We start from the raw sequence: 23,179 nt of genomic DNA, 5'->3' as shown, positions 1-23,179 counted from the left end.
GTATGAGTTTGGGTGGGCCAAAGTCGGTGCTTTTGCTCTGGTGGACCCTCCCTCCATAAAAAGAATAGTATTAAAATTATAGGGAGCGACGTGATAGCTCAGCGATTAAAGATGCTGAGGTTGTTAGCTGAAAAGCTGACAGCCCGGTTTGAGACCCGAATGCTGCAAGACAAGATGAGTTCCCGTTATGGGTCCCAGCTCCTGCCTACCTAGCAGTTTGAAAGCATGCAAATGCGAGATAGATAAATAGGTACCACTTGGTGGGAAGATAACAATGTTCCATGCACCTTGGTGTGTAGACACGCTGCCCACAGGTCCACAAAAGCATCTTTGGATAACGTTGGCTCCCTCGGCCTTAGAAACAGAGATGAGCACCGCCTCTAGAGTCAGACTGGAAGAGGAAACCTTTACCTTTATGTTTATTATATTTCATATGATTTTCAAAGTTTTCTTCATATTTTACAGAGAAATCGGGAATACTAAATCATAGAAATTTTATTTTGTAATAATAATAATAATGTTTTGGTGATTAAATATGAGATCTATTGTGCATCACCATGGTTCCTAAATTTTAGACTTCATACTAAATTTTACTATTCACATTAAATTAATTAACTGCACTGACAGTAGGGTATGAATAGGTTTGATGTTCAAAGTGTGTCTGTTTCTTCCCTGTTTTTTTTTATGAAAGAGCATGAAAAGATGTACATATTTATTCAAAGGCATGGCAATAACTTTTACTTCATTTTTGTTCTCTGATTTTTTTAAAAAAAAAAATCAAACATTTTTATACCTAACGATAAGTTGGTCCTGTCTAAAGGGCACAACCAGATAGCCAGTGACCTTTCCTCTAGTCCTTTAAGCAGCACAGAAAAAGCTATTATAATCTGTTGTGTGCCAATAGCCATTTCTCTTCTGCTTCAGTAACATTTCATGTTACAATTGAACAAATAAGGTCACCTTTGTGGTAGTTCTCTTGTCCCATAAAACTTCATTCATTTCCTACTCTCCGTGACATGATAATAATATTGATGTGTCACCAAGTTGGTATTGACTCTTAGCAACCACGTGATAGACTTTTTCCAGGAGGAACTAGGCCAGGCATGTCAAACTTGCAACGTCATGTGACATTGTGCGACGTACCGTGACTTTTTCCCCATTGCCGGCAATGGGGTGGGCACGGTTTCGGCATGACGCATCCAGCCCGTGAGCCGGCAGTTTGATATGCCTGAACTAGGCCAAAGTTGGTCCCTCAGGTTTTCCAATGGTACATCCATTCCTTCCATCTTTCCCAGCATTAGAGACTTCCCAACAGAGCTCAGTCTTTACATAATGTGTTCAAAAATGAACCTGATCATTTGAGCCTGGGATGAGAACCTGTTTTGATTCGTTTGATGATCCATGGTATCCTTAGGAGTCTTCTCCAGCTCTACATTTCAAAAGCATCACTATTCTTCCTATCTTGCTTCTTCAAAGTCTAGCTTTCGCTTTCATAGAGTGTCACGGGGCAAATCATTACCTGCACAATTCTGATCTTTTTTTCTGATGAGAACTAAAGAATAACATCAAAAAACAACGAAGCAGAAAAACTCTTAATGGTCACCCTTCTCTCATTCACATTGTAAGACCAATCCAGCAGAAGCTTTCAGCCTTTTCAGTTATTACAGAAAGTAGAGTCAGTCTCCCTATAGTCAGAGAGATCACAGATAAGCATGCTTCCCCTCTTGTGTGAGAAAAGTATTTTTCGTGCAGGTCCTTCATACGTTTGGGGGCCCTTGTGTTCTTATCTTCTGTTTTTTTGCTCTATCTTGTCAACCTCAAAGTATTCTACTTTGGACACATTCTGCGAAGACCCAGAAGGCTCTAATGCTGGGAAAGGTGGAAGGGAAGAGAAGAAGAGGACAACCAGCAGCAGATGGATGGATTCAGTTAAAATGGTGATGGAGGCACAGTTGGAAGACTAGATTGTCATGGAGCAAATCAGTCTACTCTAAGGGGTCTCTGGGAGTCGGAAAGAACTTGTTTTAGCATATAATTAAGCAGTCAACTTGCCTGCAGAAGATTTATGGAAGAATCAAAAGCTTACATGTTATTTTGTGATGCTGAGATCATCTAATAATTATCCTATGGTGGAAGAGAGATTTTTTTCTCCCCCTATGTGTGTGTGCATGCATCATAAAAACATCCATTGTGTGGTGAATGTCAAGGTTGCAGTTAAAAGCATTTACCGGTAGTTGCATAATTGGGTTCTGAGTTCCTTAAGAGGAAGAAGACCTTTCTAGAATCCACAGTATCCAAGATACAACTTCTCATTTGACAACAGTGAGAAAGACGCACAGAGATCTTTTGTTGTTGTTGTTGTTGTTGTTGTTGTTGCTCTTGCCATTGCTTTTCCTGTTAAGAAACAGAAAAGGGAGGGAGAGAGAGTTTGCATACAGCATAATATGTAGTTTGGAGTGATGGCTGATTTCTTCTCGGAATAAATCAGATTTTGAACACTTGTGGAACAATCTAAAGTTTTATTTTCTTGCAACCAGTTTTGATTTGGAAGTACATTCTCCAACAGGCTGCTTTTTCACAGAATAAAGCTTTCCCCATGTAATCTCATTGCAAGATGACTCTCCACTCACAAACTGGAGTCTGGGGCATTGGGATAGCTGTTGAGGGATTGTAATTTTTCAATTCCTTGTCAGTAACAGAATTCAACACTTATTTCAATTCTGGAGAAATGTGGGAGATTTGGGACAAAAGTACTGCAGATTCTTTCCCCTAGTATCCATTTTTTTCCCCCTGGGCTTGTTGCTTTATGAAAGTTGATCAGTGTTTTTATGAAACTGAAATGAATCAGTTCTGCTTCGTGATTTCATCAAACATACATTTGGGTTCTTATTCAGGAGAATGACTAACAGCCCAGGAATAGCACGATGTCACTTTGGGAACAACTGATGAGAGCTTTCTCACTTATAAGCATTGCCTGCCTCAGCTAAATGGCTTTATGAGGAAAGCCATAAGAGTATTTTTGAAAACACAGGTATTGACGCACAAGTAATCAGAAACAATTTGTTGGTGAGATCACTAATCTGATGATGTTTTTCCAAGTACTTGTTGTAATATGTTGTTATCTAGCTTGCAATATGTATGACTTCAATTCAGTATTTATTCCTCCCTAATAATGTAGTATGTATATTCATCAAGACATTGTTCCTCATAATTTATGCTAGCGTACTCCTTGTGTTAAGAGCCAGTTTGGTATACAGGTAGTCCTCGACTTACAACAGTTCATTTAGTGACCATTCAAAGTTACAACAGCAGTGAAAAAAGTGATTTATGACCATTTTTCACACTTGCAATCTTTGCAGCATCCCCATGATCATGTGATCAAAATTCAGATACTTGGCAACTGGTTCCTATTTATGACCGTTGCTGTGCCCAAAGGTCATGTGATCCCCTTTTGCAGCCTTCTGACAAGCAAAGTCAATGGGGAAGCCGGATTCACTTACCAATCGGGTTACTAATTTATTCACAGTGGTGATTCACTTAACAACTGTGGCCAGAAAGGTCGTAAAATGGGGCAAAACACACTTAATAAATGTCTTGCTTAACAACAGAAATGTTGGGCTCAATTGTGCTTGTAAGTTGAGGACTACCTCTAGTGGTTAAGGCACCAGGTTAGAAACTGGGAAAGCAGGAGTTCTAGTCCCATCCTAGGCACAAAGTCAGCTGGGTGTTCTTGGGCCAGTCACTCTCTCTCACCCCTAGGAAAGAGGCAATGGCAAACCACTTCTGAAAAAGCCTTGCCAAGAAAACTGCAGGGATTTGTCCAGACAGCACCTAGGACAGTGATGGCGAACCTTTTAGAGACCGAGTGCCCAAACTGCAACCCAAAACCCACTTATGCATCGTCGAGTGCCGGCTGGGTGTGGCCNGCCACCACTGACCTAGGAGTCAACTGATTGATAGTGATAGCGCTAACAATAACAACAACAATAACAATAACGCTTATATTTATTTGTGTTTGTTATTTCTGCACTCTAGGCTTGCAGACAGGACAAAAGGCACCAACTGATCCAGAAGCGAGAGCCACACACTCACAGCCACAATGGCAGAAGATGCTGATATGCGCAATGAGCTAGAAGAAATGCAGCAGCGGGCTGATCAGATGACAGATGAGGTAAAAGAAAAGGACAGAAAAATAAGTGCAATATGAGGAGCTGAGCAGCTCGGAAAGACAGGATCCTGCTTTGTTTATTTACCTCCCCTGTGTTGCCTTTGAACTGGACCGAGGGATTAGAACTTGAAACTTGCTTATTAAAGCTAATCTCACCTGATAAAAAATAATGAACATTCTTTGATAACCTAGTTTTTCTGCCATGTCCTCATCCTACTTCTGCCGCCCATACTTTTAGGCAGCCTTAGATCATCCTTGGCTTTTTAGCTTTTAAAGTAGTGGGTTTTCCCCCCCTCAAGCTGGCAAAAACTTGCGGCATTTTTATTCTTGCTGCAATCTGATAGGTTTCACCAACTAACTTAGATTGGTGTTGCAGTCAGGGTGTGGCTAAAGGGTGGGATCAGCCTAGCAACTATTGGCCATGTTAGGCTGGGATGGGCATTTTTCTTCCCCTGCAGTCCTTGGGCAGCGTCCTATGGGGAAAGAGATCCAGCTTCTTCCCTGTTTCCTATTTCTCTGAGTGGATCCCTCCTTTTGAAAGAAGCATAAGCCCAACCAACAGATAACAGGCCTTTCCGACCTTTTGTCAATTGGCGGGATTAATTTAAACATGATTTCAATTCTTTTTCAAAAGAGTGCTAACCTTTTTTTGAAAATAGCCCCAGAAACAACGGATGAGGCCTTGAAGGTTGGGGGGTGGTGTGTGAAATGATATCTTCTCCATTTCAGTGTGAGAAATCCTAACTACCCCTAAGGGATAGCTAAGGGACTTCAGTGCCTGGTTCTGAATGGATCCTTAGGCTGGGAGAGGAGGCAGGTGAAGCTGAAAGAGCCAACCACCTGCTTTCGTTAGCCAACCCTTTCAGATTTGGTGTCTGATCAACTCATTGGGATCTGAAACCTTATGGGTAGAGCTGATTCCCCCTTTATTCCTGTGATCTATTTCGGGATAGAGCCGTGGTGGCGCAGTGGTTAGAATGCAGTAATGCAGGCTAACTCACTGCTCACTGTCAGAAGTTCGATCCTGACCGGTTCAAGGTTGACTCAGCATTCCATCCTTCTGAGGTCGGTAAAATGAAGACCCAGATTGTTGGGGGGCAATATGCTGACTTTGTAAACCGCTTAGAGAGGGCTGTAAAGCACCATGAAGCAGTATAGAAATCTAGGTGCTGTTACTATTGTTATTGGGAGCTTGGGCAAAGCCTCGGACAGCTTTTGACAGATGGCTAAGCCAACTAATTTAGCATTTCTTTTGTATCTTCTTTTCTGTTCGTCCAACTCTGTTTCAGTTAAGGAAGGTGTTGGATGGAAGTTCTTCTGCCAGCTGGGGATATTTGGAGGGAAGAGAGGGAAGCAAAGCTGTGGGAATCTTCCACTCTCTTTCCTTAATTTGCCCTGCATACAAATAATAAGGAGAGCACTAGTATAGTTGGACTGGTGGATAGCACTTTGATCTATAAGGAAGAGCTCATTGTAGCAAAGTAATTCTAGCAGGAATGCTGCCCAAGAGAAAGGCATATCCACGTTCCATAACTGGATCACAAAGCTTTCACTGAAGATGAAAGAATGCCTTGGTATTATTTATACATAGCCTTTTGTACAGTGACAAATAGAATAAAAGTTCTATTATGTTTATAGGAGGTATTACTAAAGATCAGACATTTATATACAGGAAACTAATATTTATAAACTCCCTCTAGGAATCTAATACGATACTGTTGTAAATTAAAAGACTAAAAGACCTTTGATCTGTCGCAGCAAATCAAATCTCCTTATGCTTCTGCTAGCTATAGATTTATCTATAAATATCTACAATATTATTTGGTATCTGGAACATTATTTAAGTGAGAAAATTGAATAGCTGTCTACTAGAAATTAGATTGGCTTCTGCATTATTGGTTTTCTATATATTTTAAAAAGTGAATTGTGCAGAGAGCACCTGGAGGATAAAATGACACTGTTGTTATTACTGTGTAATTTTATTTTACAATGCTAAATTTCTTGTGAATGTTATACTATTCTTCTATTGTACTTTTTACTATTGATTGCCATATGTTTATTGTTAGCTACTGAGAATCTGTGGATAGCAGCAGGTATAAACAAAGTAAACTCCCTCCAACCATCAATAAGATGAGATATAGAGTCTTAAATAAATAAATAAGGCTGTACAGGTTCTGCAGTATTTTCCCCAAAATTGGAGAAATTTGATTTAAGTTTCTTTCTGCTTTTCATACTTAACATTTGTCGTAGAATAATTTTTGACATTCAGCCACAGGTGAAGCAATCATAACTTATGCAAACTTTGATAAATGATTCTTAGATTAATCTATAAACTCCTTGTATGGAAGATATAATTTAAACATAATAAATTGGATCTTCTCTATAAACAGGAGATAAACATAATATTGATTTTATCTTCTTTTCATTTTTTATGTATTTAAGAAATGTATCATCTGCCCTCTCATATAGTGGTTCTGAAGGGCTTCTAATAAAAATGATCATAAAAGCATAATAAAAAGGATTTGAAAAAAGAGGAATTCCTAAAATTAAAGCATAAATGCTTGGGTACTAAATAAATTCCTAGACTCCTCCTGAATGATAACATGGATGGTCTTTATTCCAAAACCTGGATCCTGCCTCTGAAAAAGCAGAATTTATTGTCAATGGTAAATGTTTTTGAGCCCAAATAGATACCTTGTTAATGATCTATGCAGGATGGATATTTGACCAACAAACATTTTGTTAATCTTAACATTGTTTTGTTTCTTTTCTGCATTAGTCCCTTGAAAGCACCCGTCGTATGCTGCAACTTGTTGAAGAGGTAAGACAACCGTCTTGATTTATCTTGATTCTTCCTCCTGGCTAGCCAAAGCTGAGGCTTCTCATTACATGACAAACATATCCACATTAGACTTACATAATGACTTTTTCAAACACAATGAAAATGGTTATTTTAAAGGGTTTTCTTTAGAGTGAATTTACACGCACTGCTAACATAAAGCCAAAGGTTTTTATGTGAATGTGTGCCTTCCTGTGAAACCATGATTGATTCTGATAAGGAACATCCCATGTAACTCATTTGTAAAGCCTCCTGTGACTGCTTTTGGAGGGCACATTACATGCATATAACATTTTAAATACTCTTGCACACCCTGTAAAATCAGAGGGAAAATTAGACATCAGGGAGCACTCAAAAGGACCAGTGTTTTCTTGGCCAATGAGACCGGCTTTCACCCAATATTTAACTCTGTTAGAAATATTTTGAAATTAGAACAAATAAATCCCTCCAGAATTTGAAGAAGGAGTTGTAAAAAAAATATTGGATTGGGCTTAATCACATTTAAGGTAGAACGATTAAAATCAATGAGATTTAAGCTAGCTACTTTAAGCTTTGCTAATTTCAATGGTTCATTTGATACATGATTAAAACCGGATTGCATTGAAAACAACATGTTTTCCACATCCATCCCACTGTTCCCTTTGATGGCCCTCAGTCTTATGCAAAATGCCAAAAATGAATAAAAAAATACTGGAAGGAAAAAAAATGAAGATAGAAGATGGACAGTAGGAGAGAGAAAATGGAAATCTAATTAAATCTAGTTTACACTACAAATCATACAGGGAATTCTCAACTTAGGACCACAACTGAGTCCAAAATTTCTGTTGTTAAATGAGACATTTGTTAAGTGCTTTTGCCCCATTTTACAACCTTTCTTGCCACAGTTGTTAAGTGAATCACTGCAGTTAATAAGTTAGTAACGCAGTTGTTAAGCGAATCTGGCTTCCCCCACTGACTTTGCTTGCCAGAAGGTTGCAAAAGGGGATCACATGACCCTTGGATCACGGCAACGGTCACAAGTACGAATCAATTGCCAAGCATCTGAATTTTGATCACATGATCATGGGGATGCTACAAAAGTTGTAAATATGAAAAATGGTCATAAGCCATTTTTTCCAGTGCCATTGTAACTTTGAATGGTCACTAAATGAACTGTTATAAGTCAAGGACTACCTGTACTTTGCATACTATAGTATGGGCATGCTTGGGATAAAAATGGTCTTGAGTTGCACTTGCGCAAACCAGCTAAAACATACCCAAGCTGACCAGCATCAAGTCCTTACTGTGAATAGGGCAGTGATGGCGAACCTTTTAGAGACCGAGTGCCCAAACTGAAACCCAAAATCTACATATGTATCATCGGGTGCCGGGTGGGTGTGGCTGTGGTAGTAACGGCAGACTGGGTGGGACTAAAAAGTTCAATCAATCAATTCCAACTTTGCAAGATCTTTTTTTTCCCCGCAAGAAGCTGAAACTGATTGATTGATTGATTGAACCTTTTTTTTTCCACACGACGACAGAGGACTAAAGCGAAAAGATTTTATAAAACCCAGCTGAAGGCCTAGGACTGGGGCGATGGTGCGCCTGCCCACATAGAGGGCTCTGCATGCCACCTGTGGCACCCATGCCATAGGTTCGCCACCACAGGAATAGGGCATGCTGCATGTGACATGGATATGACTGAGGCCAATGGGCAAGTCTGTTCTTTGTCTTATTCGGAAGTGCTGTGTTACAACTGATAAACTTATCTTAGCAAAACACAGACTACATGCACAATTTCTACGTGCTAGCTCTCCATATAAGCCAATTTGGTCTAGTGGTTAAGGCACCAGGCTAGAAAGTGGGAGAGTGTGAGTTCTAGTCCCATCTTGGCCATGAAAGCTAGCTGGGTGACCTTGGGCCAGTCAGTCACTCTCAGCCCTACTCACGTCACAGGATTGTTGTTGTTATTGGGAAAACAGGAGGAGGAAGGCGTTTTAGGTGTGTTCTCCACCTTGAGTTATTTGTAAAACATAATAAAGGTGGGATAAAGAAAACAAACAAACACACAAAATCACTTTGAAAAGAAAATACTTTGAGAATGGTGGCAAAGCTACACAAAATTCCAGCATTATCATTGGGATCTGGCATTCAAGCAGTTAACTTAATTAACTGCCTTAGAAAAGTCTTAGAAAACTATAGAGTATAGTAATAGAGCAGAGGAAATCAACAACATCTATTTATTTGGAGCTCAAGTTGCCTGGAAACCAGACAGAGGCAGCAAAACTCATCAGTCGTCCCGTAATTTCAAAGCAGTTTGTCAGTAGATTGGGCTAGATTCCTTTTATCAGTGCATGAAATGAAAAGATTCCCTGAAACAGGTTATCCTGCAGGAGTGTTTTTTCCTGATTTAATAATAACACCATTAATTTGCAGCAATGAACCATTCAAACACACAAACACACACACAGAGAGAAATACCGTAAAATGTTTCAAAATTTGGCATGTACGTTACCCTTTTGTAACCCATACATTCACACTGGAAGATTCATCAGCAATTTTATCCTTGTATTGCCGATGGAGATGGGAATGAGAAAAAAATGTACTTAGCTCTTCTTTTGACCATGTAATCTTCTGGTCTTAAAGTTTAGAGAAACAAAAGCAGCAGGAGTATTAACTTATTAAATATATAATTTAATTTTGTATTTTCTGGGTGAGTCCTGCTCCCCTCCCCCCTCCCCCCACAATCTAATGGGAGAATTTTGTCTTCTGAAAGAAAGGTTACCTTCTCTATACATTTTCTCCAGAGAATTTATATTTTCTCCCAGTCCCTGTGAAACATTCAAGAACTAAAATTCAGATTCTACGGTCAGAGTTCACCATGTTGCCTTTATGTTTCTTCACCCCTAACATCTGTGGACATGACACTATGTACATTAGTGAGACTACACATTCAATTACACATGGACTCCTGAGTGAAATAGGTTGATTCAGAAAAAAAATTAAGAAACATCAAGATTAAAGAAAGCTTTCTCTGAAGTGAGGCACATTGGAAGCTTTCTTGGTAATCTGGAGATTCAGAGACATAGATGAGGTTCCCATTTTTTTAAAAAAAAAATCACAATAGAGAGGGGAAGAATTTCTTCATTTGTGGCTAGTCTGAAATCACAGTAAACAGTTTTCACAGTGGGATATTGGAGAAACACTTGAAGGATTGATACATTGCAGGATGGATCCAGTGTTCTGTTTGGTTCTGAGATCTGTCATCCAGGTTTAGGAAAATTAAAAGAATTATGGTTAATCCAAAAGAATGCAACATTAGATATGTAATGGTTTCTTTTAGTTGCTGCTTAAATAGAAAGTGTGACAAATGGAACTTGTTTTTTATTCATTTTAATTTTGTAGCCCCTGCTGCTATTCTCCTGCAATTGTTTTAAAAAACTACTACAATGAAATATGTCATTTTCAAACAAATTTCCTGAAAAATAAGCATAGGGAAAGGGGGGAAAATAACTTCTTTATTTAGTTTTATTTATTTATTCAATTTCTATAGGTGCCCATTTCAATCAACGACTCTGGGCCACTTACAATTAAAAATATATATTACAATAAAAAAGACTAAAGACATTTTTAAATCAACAGAAACATCCAAAATAAATAAATATAGCAGCTGAGATACTTGGCCAGTTAGCAATACAGCCTTTAACACATTCAGCATCCCAGGCTAAGGAACATAGCCGAATCCCTTTCTACATCATTTTAAGACTCCTTAACCTGCCCACCCTCATCTACCATCTATCCTTGTAAAAAGTTTTCAAATGTTTTGTTAATTCATTGTGATTTTATGGGAGAGAAATCTAGAAATTAGGTTGGATGAGATTTTCACTCATGCATGGGTGTGTACACAATAGTTTCCTGTCCTTTTATTCATGATTCATGATTCTACACTTACCTTAGCCAAAATCCTATCCTAATTCCAGATTGGATAGTTTTCATGTTTTAGCTAAATATTTAAGCATATACATACATAATATGCAAAAATGAATTTATATATACAGTATATGCACTATTAAACACACTCAGATGGACGTTGGTGCCACGTGTATGTGTTACGATCTAGCTCCACTGTTAATTATAGAGACTTTGACCAAATAATAATAATTTAGGAACAATAGGTTCCTAAATTTTGCAGAACAAAAACTGACCCATCATTTTTCTAATGACTTCTTCTTCTTCTTGAAATTATCTGGTGTTGCCATGAGTCCCAAGGTGAGTCATTCTAATCTGATGTTCTCCAAATAGCAACACTTTTTTTTGAACCAGCCAGGTCATTGTTTAAACTACAGAATTACCCTCCAATAGTTCTACTATTGGGACTGCAATTCTCAGAAGACTAGTAAGTACCCCCATAGATCAAGATAGGGAAGGTTCTCCTAGTAGTACTGATGCGATACCTATTGAATTGTTTCTTTAATGCTTACGACTGTATCCTTTACTCCTTCTTATTGCCTTCCTTCACTGTTTAACTTTGATTTGAGCTTGACTATTAGTTCTTTCACTAATTTCTTTCTTTCTCTATCTCTGCCTCTCTGTTTCATCTTGTTATTCTCACTGGAATATAGAGCAAGGATGCTGGTATCAGGACCTTGGTTATGTTGGATGAGCAAGGAGGTAAGTTCAGGTTATTTACCCAAAGAAGCATCTTTTGGGAAAAGTTAACTTTAGATCAATTAATGGTCTTTCTAACACATATATACTGTATATACCTGGACAGGTGTTTGTTTATAGGTCTTGATCTGCAGCCATCTAAACTAGCACCAGCCTTTTGACTAAAATGAAGAGAAATCCTCTAATCAGAGCTACAGTATTTAAAGTTTTAACATTCCTTAATGTTTCTTTGAAGGGCAGGTTACTTTAGGGACCAGGTTTTCTGCATTCTGGAAGAAGAAGGAATTTTGATAGTGAAACTTGAACAAGCCAAATAGTGGGATACTCAGCACAACTGCATATAGGAAAGAGTCAGATCTCCCTATACTGTAAAACTTTCCAAAATTGATATTGGTGGTTCTTTTAAATGAAAGACTGTAAGTCATTCAAAATATGGAAATGTTCCATATGCTTTAAACAATTTTCTGTATACTTTAAACAATTTGGATTCACTCTGGCTGTTTTTTTATTTTATTTCCATGTTTGTTTAATTATATTTGGAATTATGTTTAGGAAAGATATAATTTTCATATTTGCACAATTGGGACAGGCTGTACTTCCATTAGACCATGAATGTTTCACAGATAATCTGATTCATCAAATGATGTGAATCTCAAAATTATTAAAGTGGGCTCTGATATGGATTATTAGAATGCTCAGTTGACAGATCCCTTCAATTTCTTTGGGTTTTTTTCTCTTGACTCTTTAAGTTTCCTAGATCACTTGTTCTGATGTTGAAGAAAATTTACAAAGCTGTCCATTTCAGAATAATGAGAACATTAGAATGGCTTTACTGAATGAGGCCAAGGCCCCAAAAGCATGTTGTTTCTAACAGGAGAGAGACAGATGCTCTGAAATGCTTGGGAGGAGATGCACTCTCCATAGCTTTTGTTCCTCTATGACTGGCATTTGGAGATAGCATGGTGTCCCCAGTATGTCTTCAAGGTGAATTGCTTCGCATAGTCCTGTTGTCCATGAATTTATCCATTTCCCTTTAAAATGCTTCTGATTCAATGGCCATCAGCATATCTTGTGATAATAATTTCCACAGTTCAGCTCTGAGTTCTGTGCTTTTTATTTATTTTGTCTGTTCCAAATCTTCCAATCTGTGTTCTGAAGGAGGAAGAAAACCTTCTGCCTGCTCACTTTGTACATGCCACACCTAACTTTATAAACTTTGATTATAGTGTCCCCTTGGTAGTCCTTTCTCTAAACCAAATAATTAGCTTAGATCAGACATGTCAAACTCGTGACATCACGTGACATCACGTGCTGTATCGGGACTGTTTTGCCATTGCCGGCAATGGGGTGGGTGCGGCTTCCACGTGACGCATCCAGCCCACGGGCCAGCAGTTTGACACCCCTGCCTTAGATTAAGAGTTTATTTCTGGCTTTTTTTTTAAACAAATCATCAGTTCAATGTAAGAATGTTCAATGTGCTGCCCAGATGAAAAAAAATTACAGAACATTATTATTATTAATAATAATAATAATAATAATAATAATAATAATAATAATAATAATAATAATAAAAGTTGGAAGGGACCTTGGAGGTCATCTAGTCCAACCCCCTGCTCAGGCAGGAAACCTTATACCATTGCAGACAAATGGCTATCCAGTCTCTTCTTAAAAACTTCCAGTGTTGCAGCATTCACAATTTCTGGAGGCAAGTTGTTCCACTGATTAATTGTTCTAACTGTCAGGAACACAAGCAACTATTCACCAAAGAGAAACAATAAGTGGATTTTAAATCTTCATGGATTTGCAAGAGGAATGTGAGGGAAGGAACTGATACATTTTCAAGAGATATGGAGATACCATGTAGTTATCACAAAGGTGTCTCCCCTTCAGGAGTAAACAATGATGTCAAAAGAGGCGGGGCTTTGCTCACAGCCTCTTTGCTCACTCAGCCTCAGCCCTGCCTTCCATTTTGATATTGTTGACCGTCACTGTGGACATCTGACTCCACCCACAATATAACAATTGCATAACTTCTAGGCTAGCTTGTGCTTTGGAGTTTTGTAAGTTTGAGAGCCATTTGGCATTAGTAATAACAGGCCTTGTGTTTCTTGATTTGGAAGAAGAAGCATAGATACCGAGAGGGGATTATTTGACTCATGGCCTAAAGTTCAGTGGAAACTAAATGCTACTAATATCACAGGAAAATTATCCAGTACAACACTTCAGTTTTAGTAAGTTAATTCAAGCATGTGCTCATTTAAGGTATGCTAGAGGCCACAAGGCTGATCCTTTTTAAGACATAAACTGTAGCTATAGTCAGTTGGTGAATCCATGAGTCACAGCTCCACAAAGGCATCTCAGAAGGCTTCCATTGCCCTGAATCCACAAATATATACTCCAAAATCAATGAAATTGAAAATTTATAGTATCAGTACTTCCTTTGGTGGACAACCTATGACCCTTACATTGCATTTTTTAGCCCCTAGAATCTTGTCCATCTATGCTGCTGAAATTCAGTGGCACACTGAATTATGTCAGGGCTATTTTAATATTTAAGAACCAGGGTGTTACCCTTACAATGTGTGTATTTTTCAGGTATGTATGAACCGTTGGGCCTTCTATGTAGAAATTAATTGTCAGTTGCATCAGACATTCACACCTTATATCAGGGGTAGTCAACCTTGGCTCTTTTATGACTCGTGGACTTCAATTCCCAGAATTCCTGAGCCAGCTGGCTCAGGAATTCTGGGAGTTGAAGTCCACGAGTCATAAAAGAGCCAAGGTTGACTACCTCTGCCTTATATCATGGGTGTCAAACTCACCGCATCACGTGTCGTGTCACGACGTATCACAACTTTTTTTGCATTGCCAGAGCTGGGGTGGGCGCAGCCTCTGCATGATGCAACCGGCCCGTGGGTCGGCAGTTTGACACCCCTGCCTTATATCCTTTTGTTTCCTAGCAATTGTCCTTGAACTTGTAGCAAAATACTGAGATATAAACTGCGGCTGCTACTATAAAGCCAACTGAACATCATTCTAGCTGACATCATCCTTTTATATCTGCATTAACTTTCTGTAATCAGATTTACTAAATGTACACTTGCCAATTAAATAAAATGCCATATCAAGTACACAGAGTTAGGGCTGCAGATTTTTCTTCTTCTTTTTTTTTTTTTTTGAAGTAATTTTGCTTTTAAAATTCCTGGAAAACCCACAACACCACATAGCAGTCATCTCAATTACCCTTGTAACTCATGCTGCTCTTTCAGGATGGATAGTTCTCTCTTCAACTTCCTTTACCAGATCCTTATCTCTTACCTGCCATACAGAGAGTGGAGAAAGAAAGAAAGAAAAATCTCTGAAACCACAAAACTTTCTCTCTCTAAACCTATTCTGTGATTTTAAAAGGCTGGCCTTTGACCTAATGGCTACAAATTGTATTGTTTCCCCCCCTTCTTTATATTTAGCCATAGGAGCACAAATATTTTAGTTCTTGTGCAGAAAATACGAATAGAACCTGTTTCATGTTGCTATTTCTTTTTCTTCTTTTTCTTGTGTTAAATGGAATTAGTTTTTCCTTTTTAATTAAAGCGTTTCTTCATTATTTTGTTTCCTTAGGGCATGGGTCAGCAACCTGCGGCTCCGGAGCCACATGTGGCTCTTTGAGCCTTCCCCATGCGGCTCCTAGCTTCCTCTGCCATTTGCAGAGAGAGACAGAGATAGGCACTTGCGCTTCCCTTCCCTTCCCTTCTCTCTCTCTCTCTCTCTCTGTGTAAAAAAGAGAGTGGCCTCACCGCTGTTCTCAGACAAGCTGACAAGCTTATCGGGCGGGGCTCCTCCCTTTGCTGTATCTCAGCAGGAAGCAAGAAGCAGCAGAAAGCAGCAAGCAGCAGCTCTCGCTCTCTCTCTCTCTCTCTCACTCACTCACTCACTCAGAGTGGGGGAAGAGGACTGGCAGACCAAGTTTTGCGGCTCCCAATGTTTTCTTTTCTCTGGGAAACGGGTCCAAGTGGCTCTTTGAGTGTTTAAGGTTGCCGACCCCTGTCTTAGGGTGAAGGGTGGGAACCAATGTGATATGTCATTGAAATGAATATGTTTACGATAGTGGAAAATAACTGAGGTTCAGGAGGAGTCACCAAGGGGACAATTCTATGTGTACTTTGCTGGAAATAATTACTGCTAAACATGATGAGCATTTTTTTATACCTAAATATTGACTGGATCGAGCTGTATGATTGTTTGTGCAGTCTCAAATATTTACTTTGTGCTATTTGGCATATCTTAATAAGAATAATGACTCTTAGCAATTTTTAAAAGGCAATCTGTAACTAATTCAAGTCTAAGCCAGCACAGTCTCGGTGGTTTTTTATAAAAGTCACTTATTATTTGCATATAAACCTAAATAGTGGGCTTGATATTTATGTTATACTGTACTAATGCAAATCAGGTGTAACTCCATTAAAGTGAAAGGAATTACATTGACCTAATAATGTCCTGGAAGCCATGGGAAGATCAAGTAAGCAAGAAATAATGCCCATCAAGGAAAAAAAGAGATTATCTTCTATATATTTTTATCTAACTATCCATCTATTTATCTATATATTGCATCTGCTCTGAGTCTCCCTAATTCTATGGCAATCTATCCATCTGCTTCTCTGGACATGAAACTGGGTCCTGCGTTTTATGTAATTCCTTCTACTCCACTGGGGTCACTCCTAGCATATAATAATGTCACTGACAGAGGAATAAGACCCATGGTCTTCTCTTCTTTAGAGATGGACCTCGGCCCAAAATTCAGATCTGAAGAGCCTCAGTCATTGAAAAAAGTTTGTATCTGGACATGGATCTTAACTCAGCTACTCATATCCATTCTAAATACCATTATTAACTGTATACACTTCCACCAAGCAAACCAATTACATTTTCAACCATCATCAAACTCAAAGACATTTGTAAGTGGAAGTATTGTAGATATTGTCCATGGAAGGCAATCATTTAAAACTGTTATTAATGTGCACAAATGCATTACAAGGTAATAATCCCATTTCTTTCTTTTTCTTGGATGTCATTGATGTCTTAGTAACTGGATGTATTGTATTATGTTTCTGGATTCTGAGGTATTTGACAGCACCTCCATTTCCCCCTCCATGTTTTTGTTCTAATTAGCAGACATCAAGCATTTCTCCATTTCTTTCTTTTGTATATGGATGTATGTGTGTTTCCTCATCTTAGCAAAAGGGACTGGTGTTTCTAGCCTCTAGGGTTGCTTCCATTTTTTGCTTCAATGCATCAGCTGCAGTCAATGCATTGAGATGCCATCATAATAATTCTGTTTCTCCATACATCATTTTTTTTTCATTTTCTGTTGAAGACAAACAGCTACAACTTAAAAAAAAAACAACCAATTCATTCCATACTGTCATCCCTTTGTCCTGACCAGAACAACTCGATCGCGTTGAAGAAGGCATGAACCATATCAACCAAGACATGAAGGAGGCCGAGAAAAATTTAAAAGATTTAGGGAAATGCTGTGGCCTTTTCATATGTCCTTGTAACAAGTAGGTACTTGGTGCCGGCGCCGCTCTGTACTGTCCAGTTCTTTGTCATGAGTGAATGTCTGAAGTTTTTTTTTCTTTGTCTTTTTTTTTCTTTGTCCCTTTCCATCTGCTTCATACTGTGGGGATAAAATGCTTGTGTTTAATCAGAACAACTGGAACGCATCGAAGAGGGAATGGACCAAATCAATAAGGACATGAAAGAAGCAGAAAAGAATTTGACGGACCTAGGAAAATTCTGTGGTCTTTGTGCCTGTCCTTGTAACAAGTAGGTGCTGCCTGCCTGCCTGCCTGCCTGCCTGATTTTTAGAGCACCCAAGGCTGACCTCAACAGAGCCTTGTGACGCTCATCCTTGCTTAAGGCACCTGGGCAGGATGAGCATGTGGCATGCAGAGAGAACACTTTTAGTTCCAATGCATTCATCTCATAGTGTAGACCAGAGGTTCCCAAGCTTTCTGACTAACAAACCACTTTGGCCCTGTCTCTAAAACACCCCCTTTGGCTTCCCATGACTGCGGCTATCAGCTTTCAAATTTCCAACTTCCAGGGAATCAATGCAGTGGGCAGCCATCTGTCTCACCACTTATTCCCAAGACACGTCTCACTGCTATTTCCTGGAAATGCGAATGCTGACCGAGTGGCACATGGCTTCACATCAGTCCCGGTACAGAAGAGGCAGTGGCAGTTCACTTGTCACTTCCCCTCCATGGTGTAACGTGTAACGTGTTGGAAAAGAGGAGAAGTTTGGTTGTGTGAACTACTTACTGCCATCTCAGAGTTCAACGGTGGCTTGTGTATTTACAGATTGGGAACCACTGGTGTAGACAATAGCAGGATTATAGTAGATGCATTAAAATCAGGCATACCATAGTAAAACCTTTGCTGTAAGCGCTTTTCAATGATGACAATTTCAACATTTTATAGTGTGTACTATGCAGCATTAAATGATTTAAATTTCAAAAATTATGACCTTATGTAAACTTTTCTTCGTCTGAATAGCCTTTAAAGGAGTACGATTCATAAAATGATTATTTGGATGAAATACAAAAAAGAAAAGATTTGGAGATACATCTTGTTTTCCTTGTTTGATCCCAAACTATGGGAATGTAAAATATTGTCAGAAAAAAAAAACCTGGATCCGTTTTGCTCATAGCAGTTCTCCACTGTGTAGCGTAACACCAAGAAAAAAATGTTGAAATATATTAGATCTGCTTCCATATTACTGCCATGAAATGAAAGTGCAGCATAAAAAAAATTGATGTATCAGCTTTAAAGAGGGAACATAGAGAAGAAAGAATGAGTGCTTAGATAAATAAGAGATTTAGTGTGGAGTGAATTATTGAATGATTAAAGCATTAACATTAAAACATTAAAACATTTATAAATATTAAAACAGGCATAGAATGGTGAGTGTCTGTTTGCATGTGAGCATGCATATGGCCTTGCAATGTACTATAGCTTTTGATTTATAATCCAGACTTTGATCATTTGCTCGGATATCTGGAATGAGTAATAATTCTAATAATTAAATTGCTCCATTCAGTATTCAGGTTGTTTTGTGATATGTAGACAGTCTGGGAAGGTTTTTTTTTTTAATTAAAAATATTTGGGGACTGCTATGTTTCTTATATTTATCCAGAAAGACGGAATCTGCCCTCCCAAGTAATCCTGTTTAAAGCTTTATAAACCAGTCAGATGTCTTAAAGCAGTACCTTTCAATCTTGACAACTTTAAGAGGGCTGGAGAATTCTGGGAGTTGAAGTCCACTCCTCTTAAAGTTGCCAAGGTTGAGAAACACTGTCTTAAAGGAGGGCTTTTCAACCTTTTTACCCATTGTACCACTTTTAGGATATGGCAACATCCAAGTACCATCACTTGCCTAGAAAGGTGTCAAAAACTTGATGACCAAAAAAAAAGGAAAAAAGTGATAAAGTACAGGTAGTCCTCGACTTACAACAGTTCGCTTAGTGACTGTTCGAAGTTACAATGGCACTGAAAAAAGTGCCTTCCAAGACACAGCCGAGCAAGACACCTGCCTGCCCACCCAGTAGCGCTCTTCCTCCTGTCCGAGGTTTTCATTGTTGTGAGCATTTCTGTTGAGGATTGGCAGCCGGGGTGGAGTGGGGGGGTGTTTGGTTTTTATCCCCCCCCCATCTGCTGGGTGGTTGCAGCAGGTTTTGGTCACTTCACATGACCCTGGGACACTATGACCGTCATAAATATGAATCAATTGCCAAGCATCTGAATGTAAATCACAAGACCCTGGAGATGCTGCAACATTCCAGCTGATAGGCGCTTCTTCTGGGCTCACCAGAAGCACCAGGATCAATGCTGCTTTCCAGCTGATTGGTGCTTCTTCAGGGCTCAGCAGAACCACCAGGATCAGCGCCGAGCTCCAGCTGGAGCCTGGCGCTGATCCTGGTGCTTCTACTGAGTCCTGACAGTCCCGAAGAAACGCTGATCCTGGCACTTCCGCTGAGCCCTGACAGCCTTGCAGCTCCAGCCATCTCTCTCTCAGGCTTGTGCGGTGCTGCCACCAATTCAGCTCATTCCCCTCCCCCGCTACCACTTTTCTAGGATGGTCACGTACCACCTGCCAGGTGCCAATGTACCACGGGTGGTACCCGTACCACTGGTTCAAAAGCCCTGTCTTAAAGAATAAAGAGAGAAATCTAAACTTGTGCAGCTATTCTACACATATGCCCTTTCAGACCCAATGATTCAGTGCTGGCAGTTTGATTTAGACTTTCCCCACTGAGGATTGGCTTCCCTTAAACACTCAACGCCATCCCAAGTAAGAAGATTGCAGTGGAACACTGGGGCTCAACGGGGTCATTGAAAGGCAATGATTTGAATGGGAGTAGCAAGAGTTCTCAGAAAATTCTAAAAAGACGAACATACTGCTGACCGTAATAGATATAAAGTCTATATTTTTTTTTCTTCCATTCAATCATATCTGACTCTCGAGAACTTCCTGGAGAAGTCCCTCAGCAGTTTTCTTTGCAATTTTTTTCCCCAGAATTGATTTGCCATTGCCTCTTTCCTAGGGCTGAGACAAAGTGACAGGCTTAAGATCAACCAGCTGGCTTTGTGCCCTTGGTGGAACTAGAAGTCACAATCAGTGGTGGGATTTAGCCAGTTCGTACCAGTTCGGCAGAACCAGTAGCTAAATTTTTGTTGCCCAGGCCCAGAATGGGCTTCCGGAAGGGGCATCCACACAGAGAACTGGTTATTCACATATTTGAATCCCACCACTGGTCACAATCTTCCAGTTTCTAGCCTGATGCCTCAACCACTTCACCATACTGGCTCTCATTAAGTTTATATACTTTCTCAAAATATGAATTTCAGACCAATCTGTGCTTATCAAGTAACAAAAACCCTGACTGGGCCATGGAATACTAGACCCAAAACTGGCTAGTCAAATGGTGATGCGAAGAGAAAAGATGTAGTGAATCAGCAGCTCAAGCAGAAGTGGGCAAATGTGTGGCTCTCTAGCAATGCCTGAATGCCACCTCCTATCCCAGTGGTTCTCAACCTTTTTAATGCCGTGACCCCAACCGGTCATAAGTCGAGGACTAAACCGGTCGTAAGTCGAGGACTAAACCGGTCGTAAGTTGAGGACTACCCAACCGGTCGTAAGTGGAGGACTTTCCCTGCCTGGGAGCGCCGCACATGCGTGGTTCCGCCCCCTGCGCCGGCCGAGGCGTAACTGGCAAGCGGCAGAGACGGAGCAGGCTGACCACCAGCTGGCCCAGCTCAAGGGAGGTAAGGCACCCGCCGGAAAAGGGGGAAAAAAATGGCGGACAAAAAAAATGGCGGACAGCCTTGCTTGGTGACCCCCGTGAAATGGTCGATCGACCCCAAATGGGGTCCCAACCCACAGGTTGAGAACCACTGTCCTATCCGCTTTGGTTAAGAACACTTATGATGCACAAAAGGAGTTGCAGCCCAACAATTTCTGGAGGATGACATACTGTTCATGGCCAATCTGAATTTTTTCCCCCTGCAAATATTACTGTGTATGGTGCATACCAAGTTTTCCAAATAGCACTCCACTCATACTGCTGCGTTTAATCCAATTTAACAGCCTCCTCTTATACATCAACACTAAAAGCTATTAGAGCACTTTAAAGGCGGAGTTGTTATTATTGTGTGCATTTTCCCTAGGAGCACATCTTGTTGGATTTACCACCAAGGGGGCATGCACAGGATTGGAGCTCTGCAATGCAATTCTACTCATGTACTTGTTTCAAAGAAATTCAGTTGATTTCTGACCAAAAGCAATTGATTTTCAAAGCAACATCTGTGCAGTGAAACATGTCAGCAACCAGCCTTGCTTGAAATAAGAAGCCAAATGAATGTTTGAACAGATGTGTTCACTGTCTTTAGAAAGCTTTTAAATAGTGCCAGTTTGGGCACATATTAGAGGTTTATTAACATTGCAGGACATTTTCTGTTTTGGAGGAGAGCACGTTTTCACGTGCAGACTTAAGGAATAGGCTTTGCTGAAACCGATACAGTTTAGACGGCCCTAACAACCCATCGAGTTTGAGCGTAATTTCAATTTGTAATCTCCAAATTCTTCTACCATTAAAATATGCCAAGATGCTGCACACATTAATACTGTATTGCCTGTTATCAGTGGTATGCCTAGATTTTAATTACTTTGTGGCGGCTCAGTCAAAGATGGTTCCTCTGAAAAACTGCATATTTAACTTTAGACAAGTTAACTCTCACCAAGATACTTTCCAGGACCTAACGTTTTAGATTCTCACCATAACAGAAGATCCATTTTTGCCTGCATCCCACTTGCTGTGTAGGCTGTATAACTGCTAGTGCGTTAAGAGAATGTTGGACCATGGGGGCAGCTGTGCTTTCTTGAGAATGCTTCTCACTTCTTATTCATGCCTGTATCTGGTGCATGAAATATCTCTTTATATATACACACATAGAGGAATTTCCCTTTCTGAGGCTCAACCGCTACACATGCTTGTATTCTTTCTTTATTTCCCTGCACCCATCCCAATATGGCCTGATTTTACTTTCTGTCTCTGTGGATAAAGGTTTGTACATCAACTCTAGATCTCTAGTTCCTCTCTCCAAGTACCGATATATTATTAAAATATCTTCCCAAATTGACCCATCACGCCTTACGGCAAAGAAGCCTCTGTGAATCTCCGTTCTTCTAGTATCATATTGGAAAAATTGTTGGATGTGAAAGTTCTTTGTGTCACGTGATCAAGAAAGGAGCCTTGGCCGCTGTGCTTAAAAAGGTGGCCAAGTCTGTTTTTTGTTTCATCTTAGTTTTTTTAAAAAAATCTAAGACAATGTCTCACCGTGATGTGATGTACACACTTCCCTTTGCAGTTCTGTTTTCATGTTTGTCTAGAAGTGCAGTCCCTCCGTTTGGTGTCCAAATATACATGTGTCATGAACAATAGCTGAACGTTCCCTAGTCGTGTCTGTTTATTCTTGTGTTAATCAAGCAAATCCCCCCCCCTCCAAAAGCCACCAACTTGGCCATGATGATTGACACTATTGGAAATGAAATTTGCAAGCATCAGAGTTGTGGCAGCAAATAAAAAGAAAGGAAATGCTTTTGTTCCACTTTATGATATATCGGTATACCAGAATGCCCCCTTTTGTCAAAAACAATCCATTTGCTTGACTCAGCTCTTAGCTCGGACAAATAATAAGGTGTTTTGCAGTTGGCTCTCCCCTCTCTTGCTGCATTGTCACTCGCCTCCTGTTTTTGCATAGGCTTAAATCAAGTGATGCTTACAAAAAAGCCTGGGGCAACAATCAAGATGGAGTTGTAGCTAGCCAGCCTGCCCGTGTTGTGGATGAACGAGAACAGATGGCCATCAGTGGTGGATTTATTCGCAGGTGAGGATTTTGAAGATTTTATTCTTCCTTTCCCCCCCCCCCCCTTTTTTAAAAATGTAGCCTTCCCTTCCTTCTTTCCT

The 23,179-nt window shown here is 39.8% G+C and overlaps 1 protein-coding gene across 1 annotated transcript in view; it reads left to right on the top strand.

Annotated features, from left to right (window-relative positions):
• Window positions 1-4,099: 4,099 nt before the first annotated feature.
• Window positions 4,100-23,179, top strand: part of SNAP25 (synaptosome associated protein 25) — a 23,714-nt gene continuing 4,634 nt past the window's right edge. Inside the window, exons 1-5 of the mRNA XM_015826370.1 lie at window positions 4,100-4,171; window positions 6,948-6,989; window positions 11,609-11,657; window positions 17,360-17,477; window positions 22,974-23,099. Of these exons, the coding sequence (XP_015681856.1) occupies window positions 4,100-4,171; window positions 6,948-6,989; window positions 11,609-11,657; window positions 17,360-17,477; window positions 22,974-23,099 (407 nt within the window). The remainder of the gene's footprint in view (window positions 4,172-6,947; window positions 6,990-11,608; window positions 11,658-17,359; window positions 17,478-22,973; window positions 23,100-23,179) is intronic.

Source organism: Protobothrops mucrosquamatus, unplaced genomic scaffold, assembly GCF_001527695.2.
Source record: "Protobothrops mucrosquamatus isolate PMUCROS unplaced genomic scaffold, P.Mucros_1.0 scaffold3081, whole genome shotgun sequence".
Taxonomy (NCBI): Eukaryota; Metazoa; Chordata; class Lepidosauria; order Squamata; family Viperidae; genus Protobothrops; species Protobothrops mucrosquamatus.
Note: the sequence above shows the minus strand (reverse complement) of the source record. Positions and strands in the feature narration are given on the sequence as shown.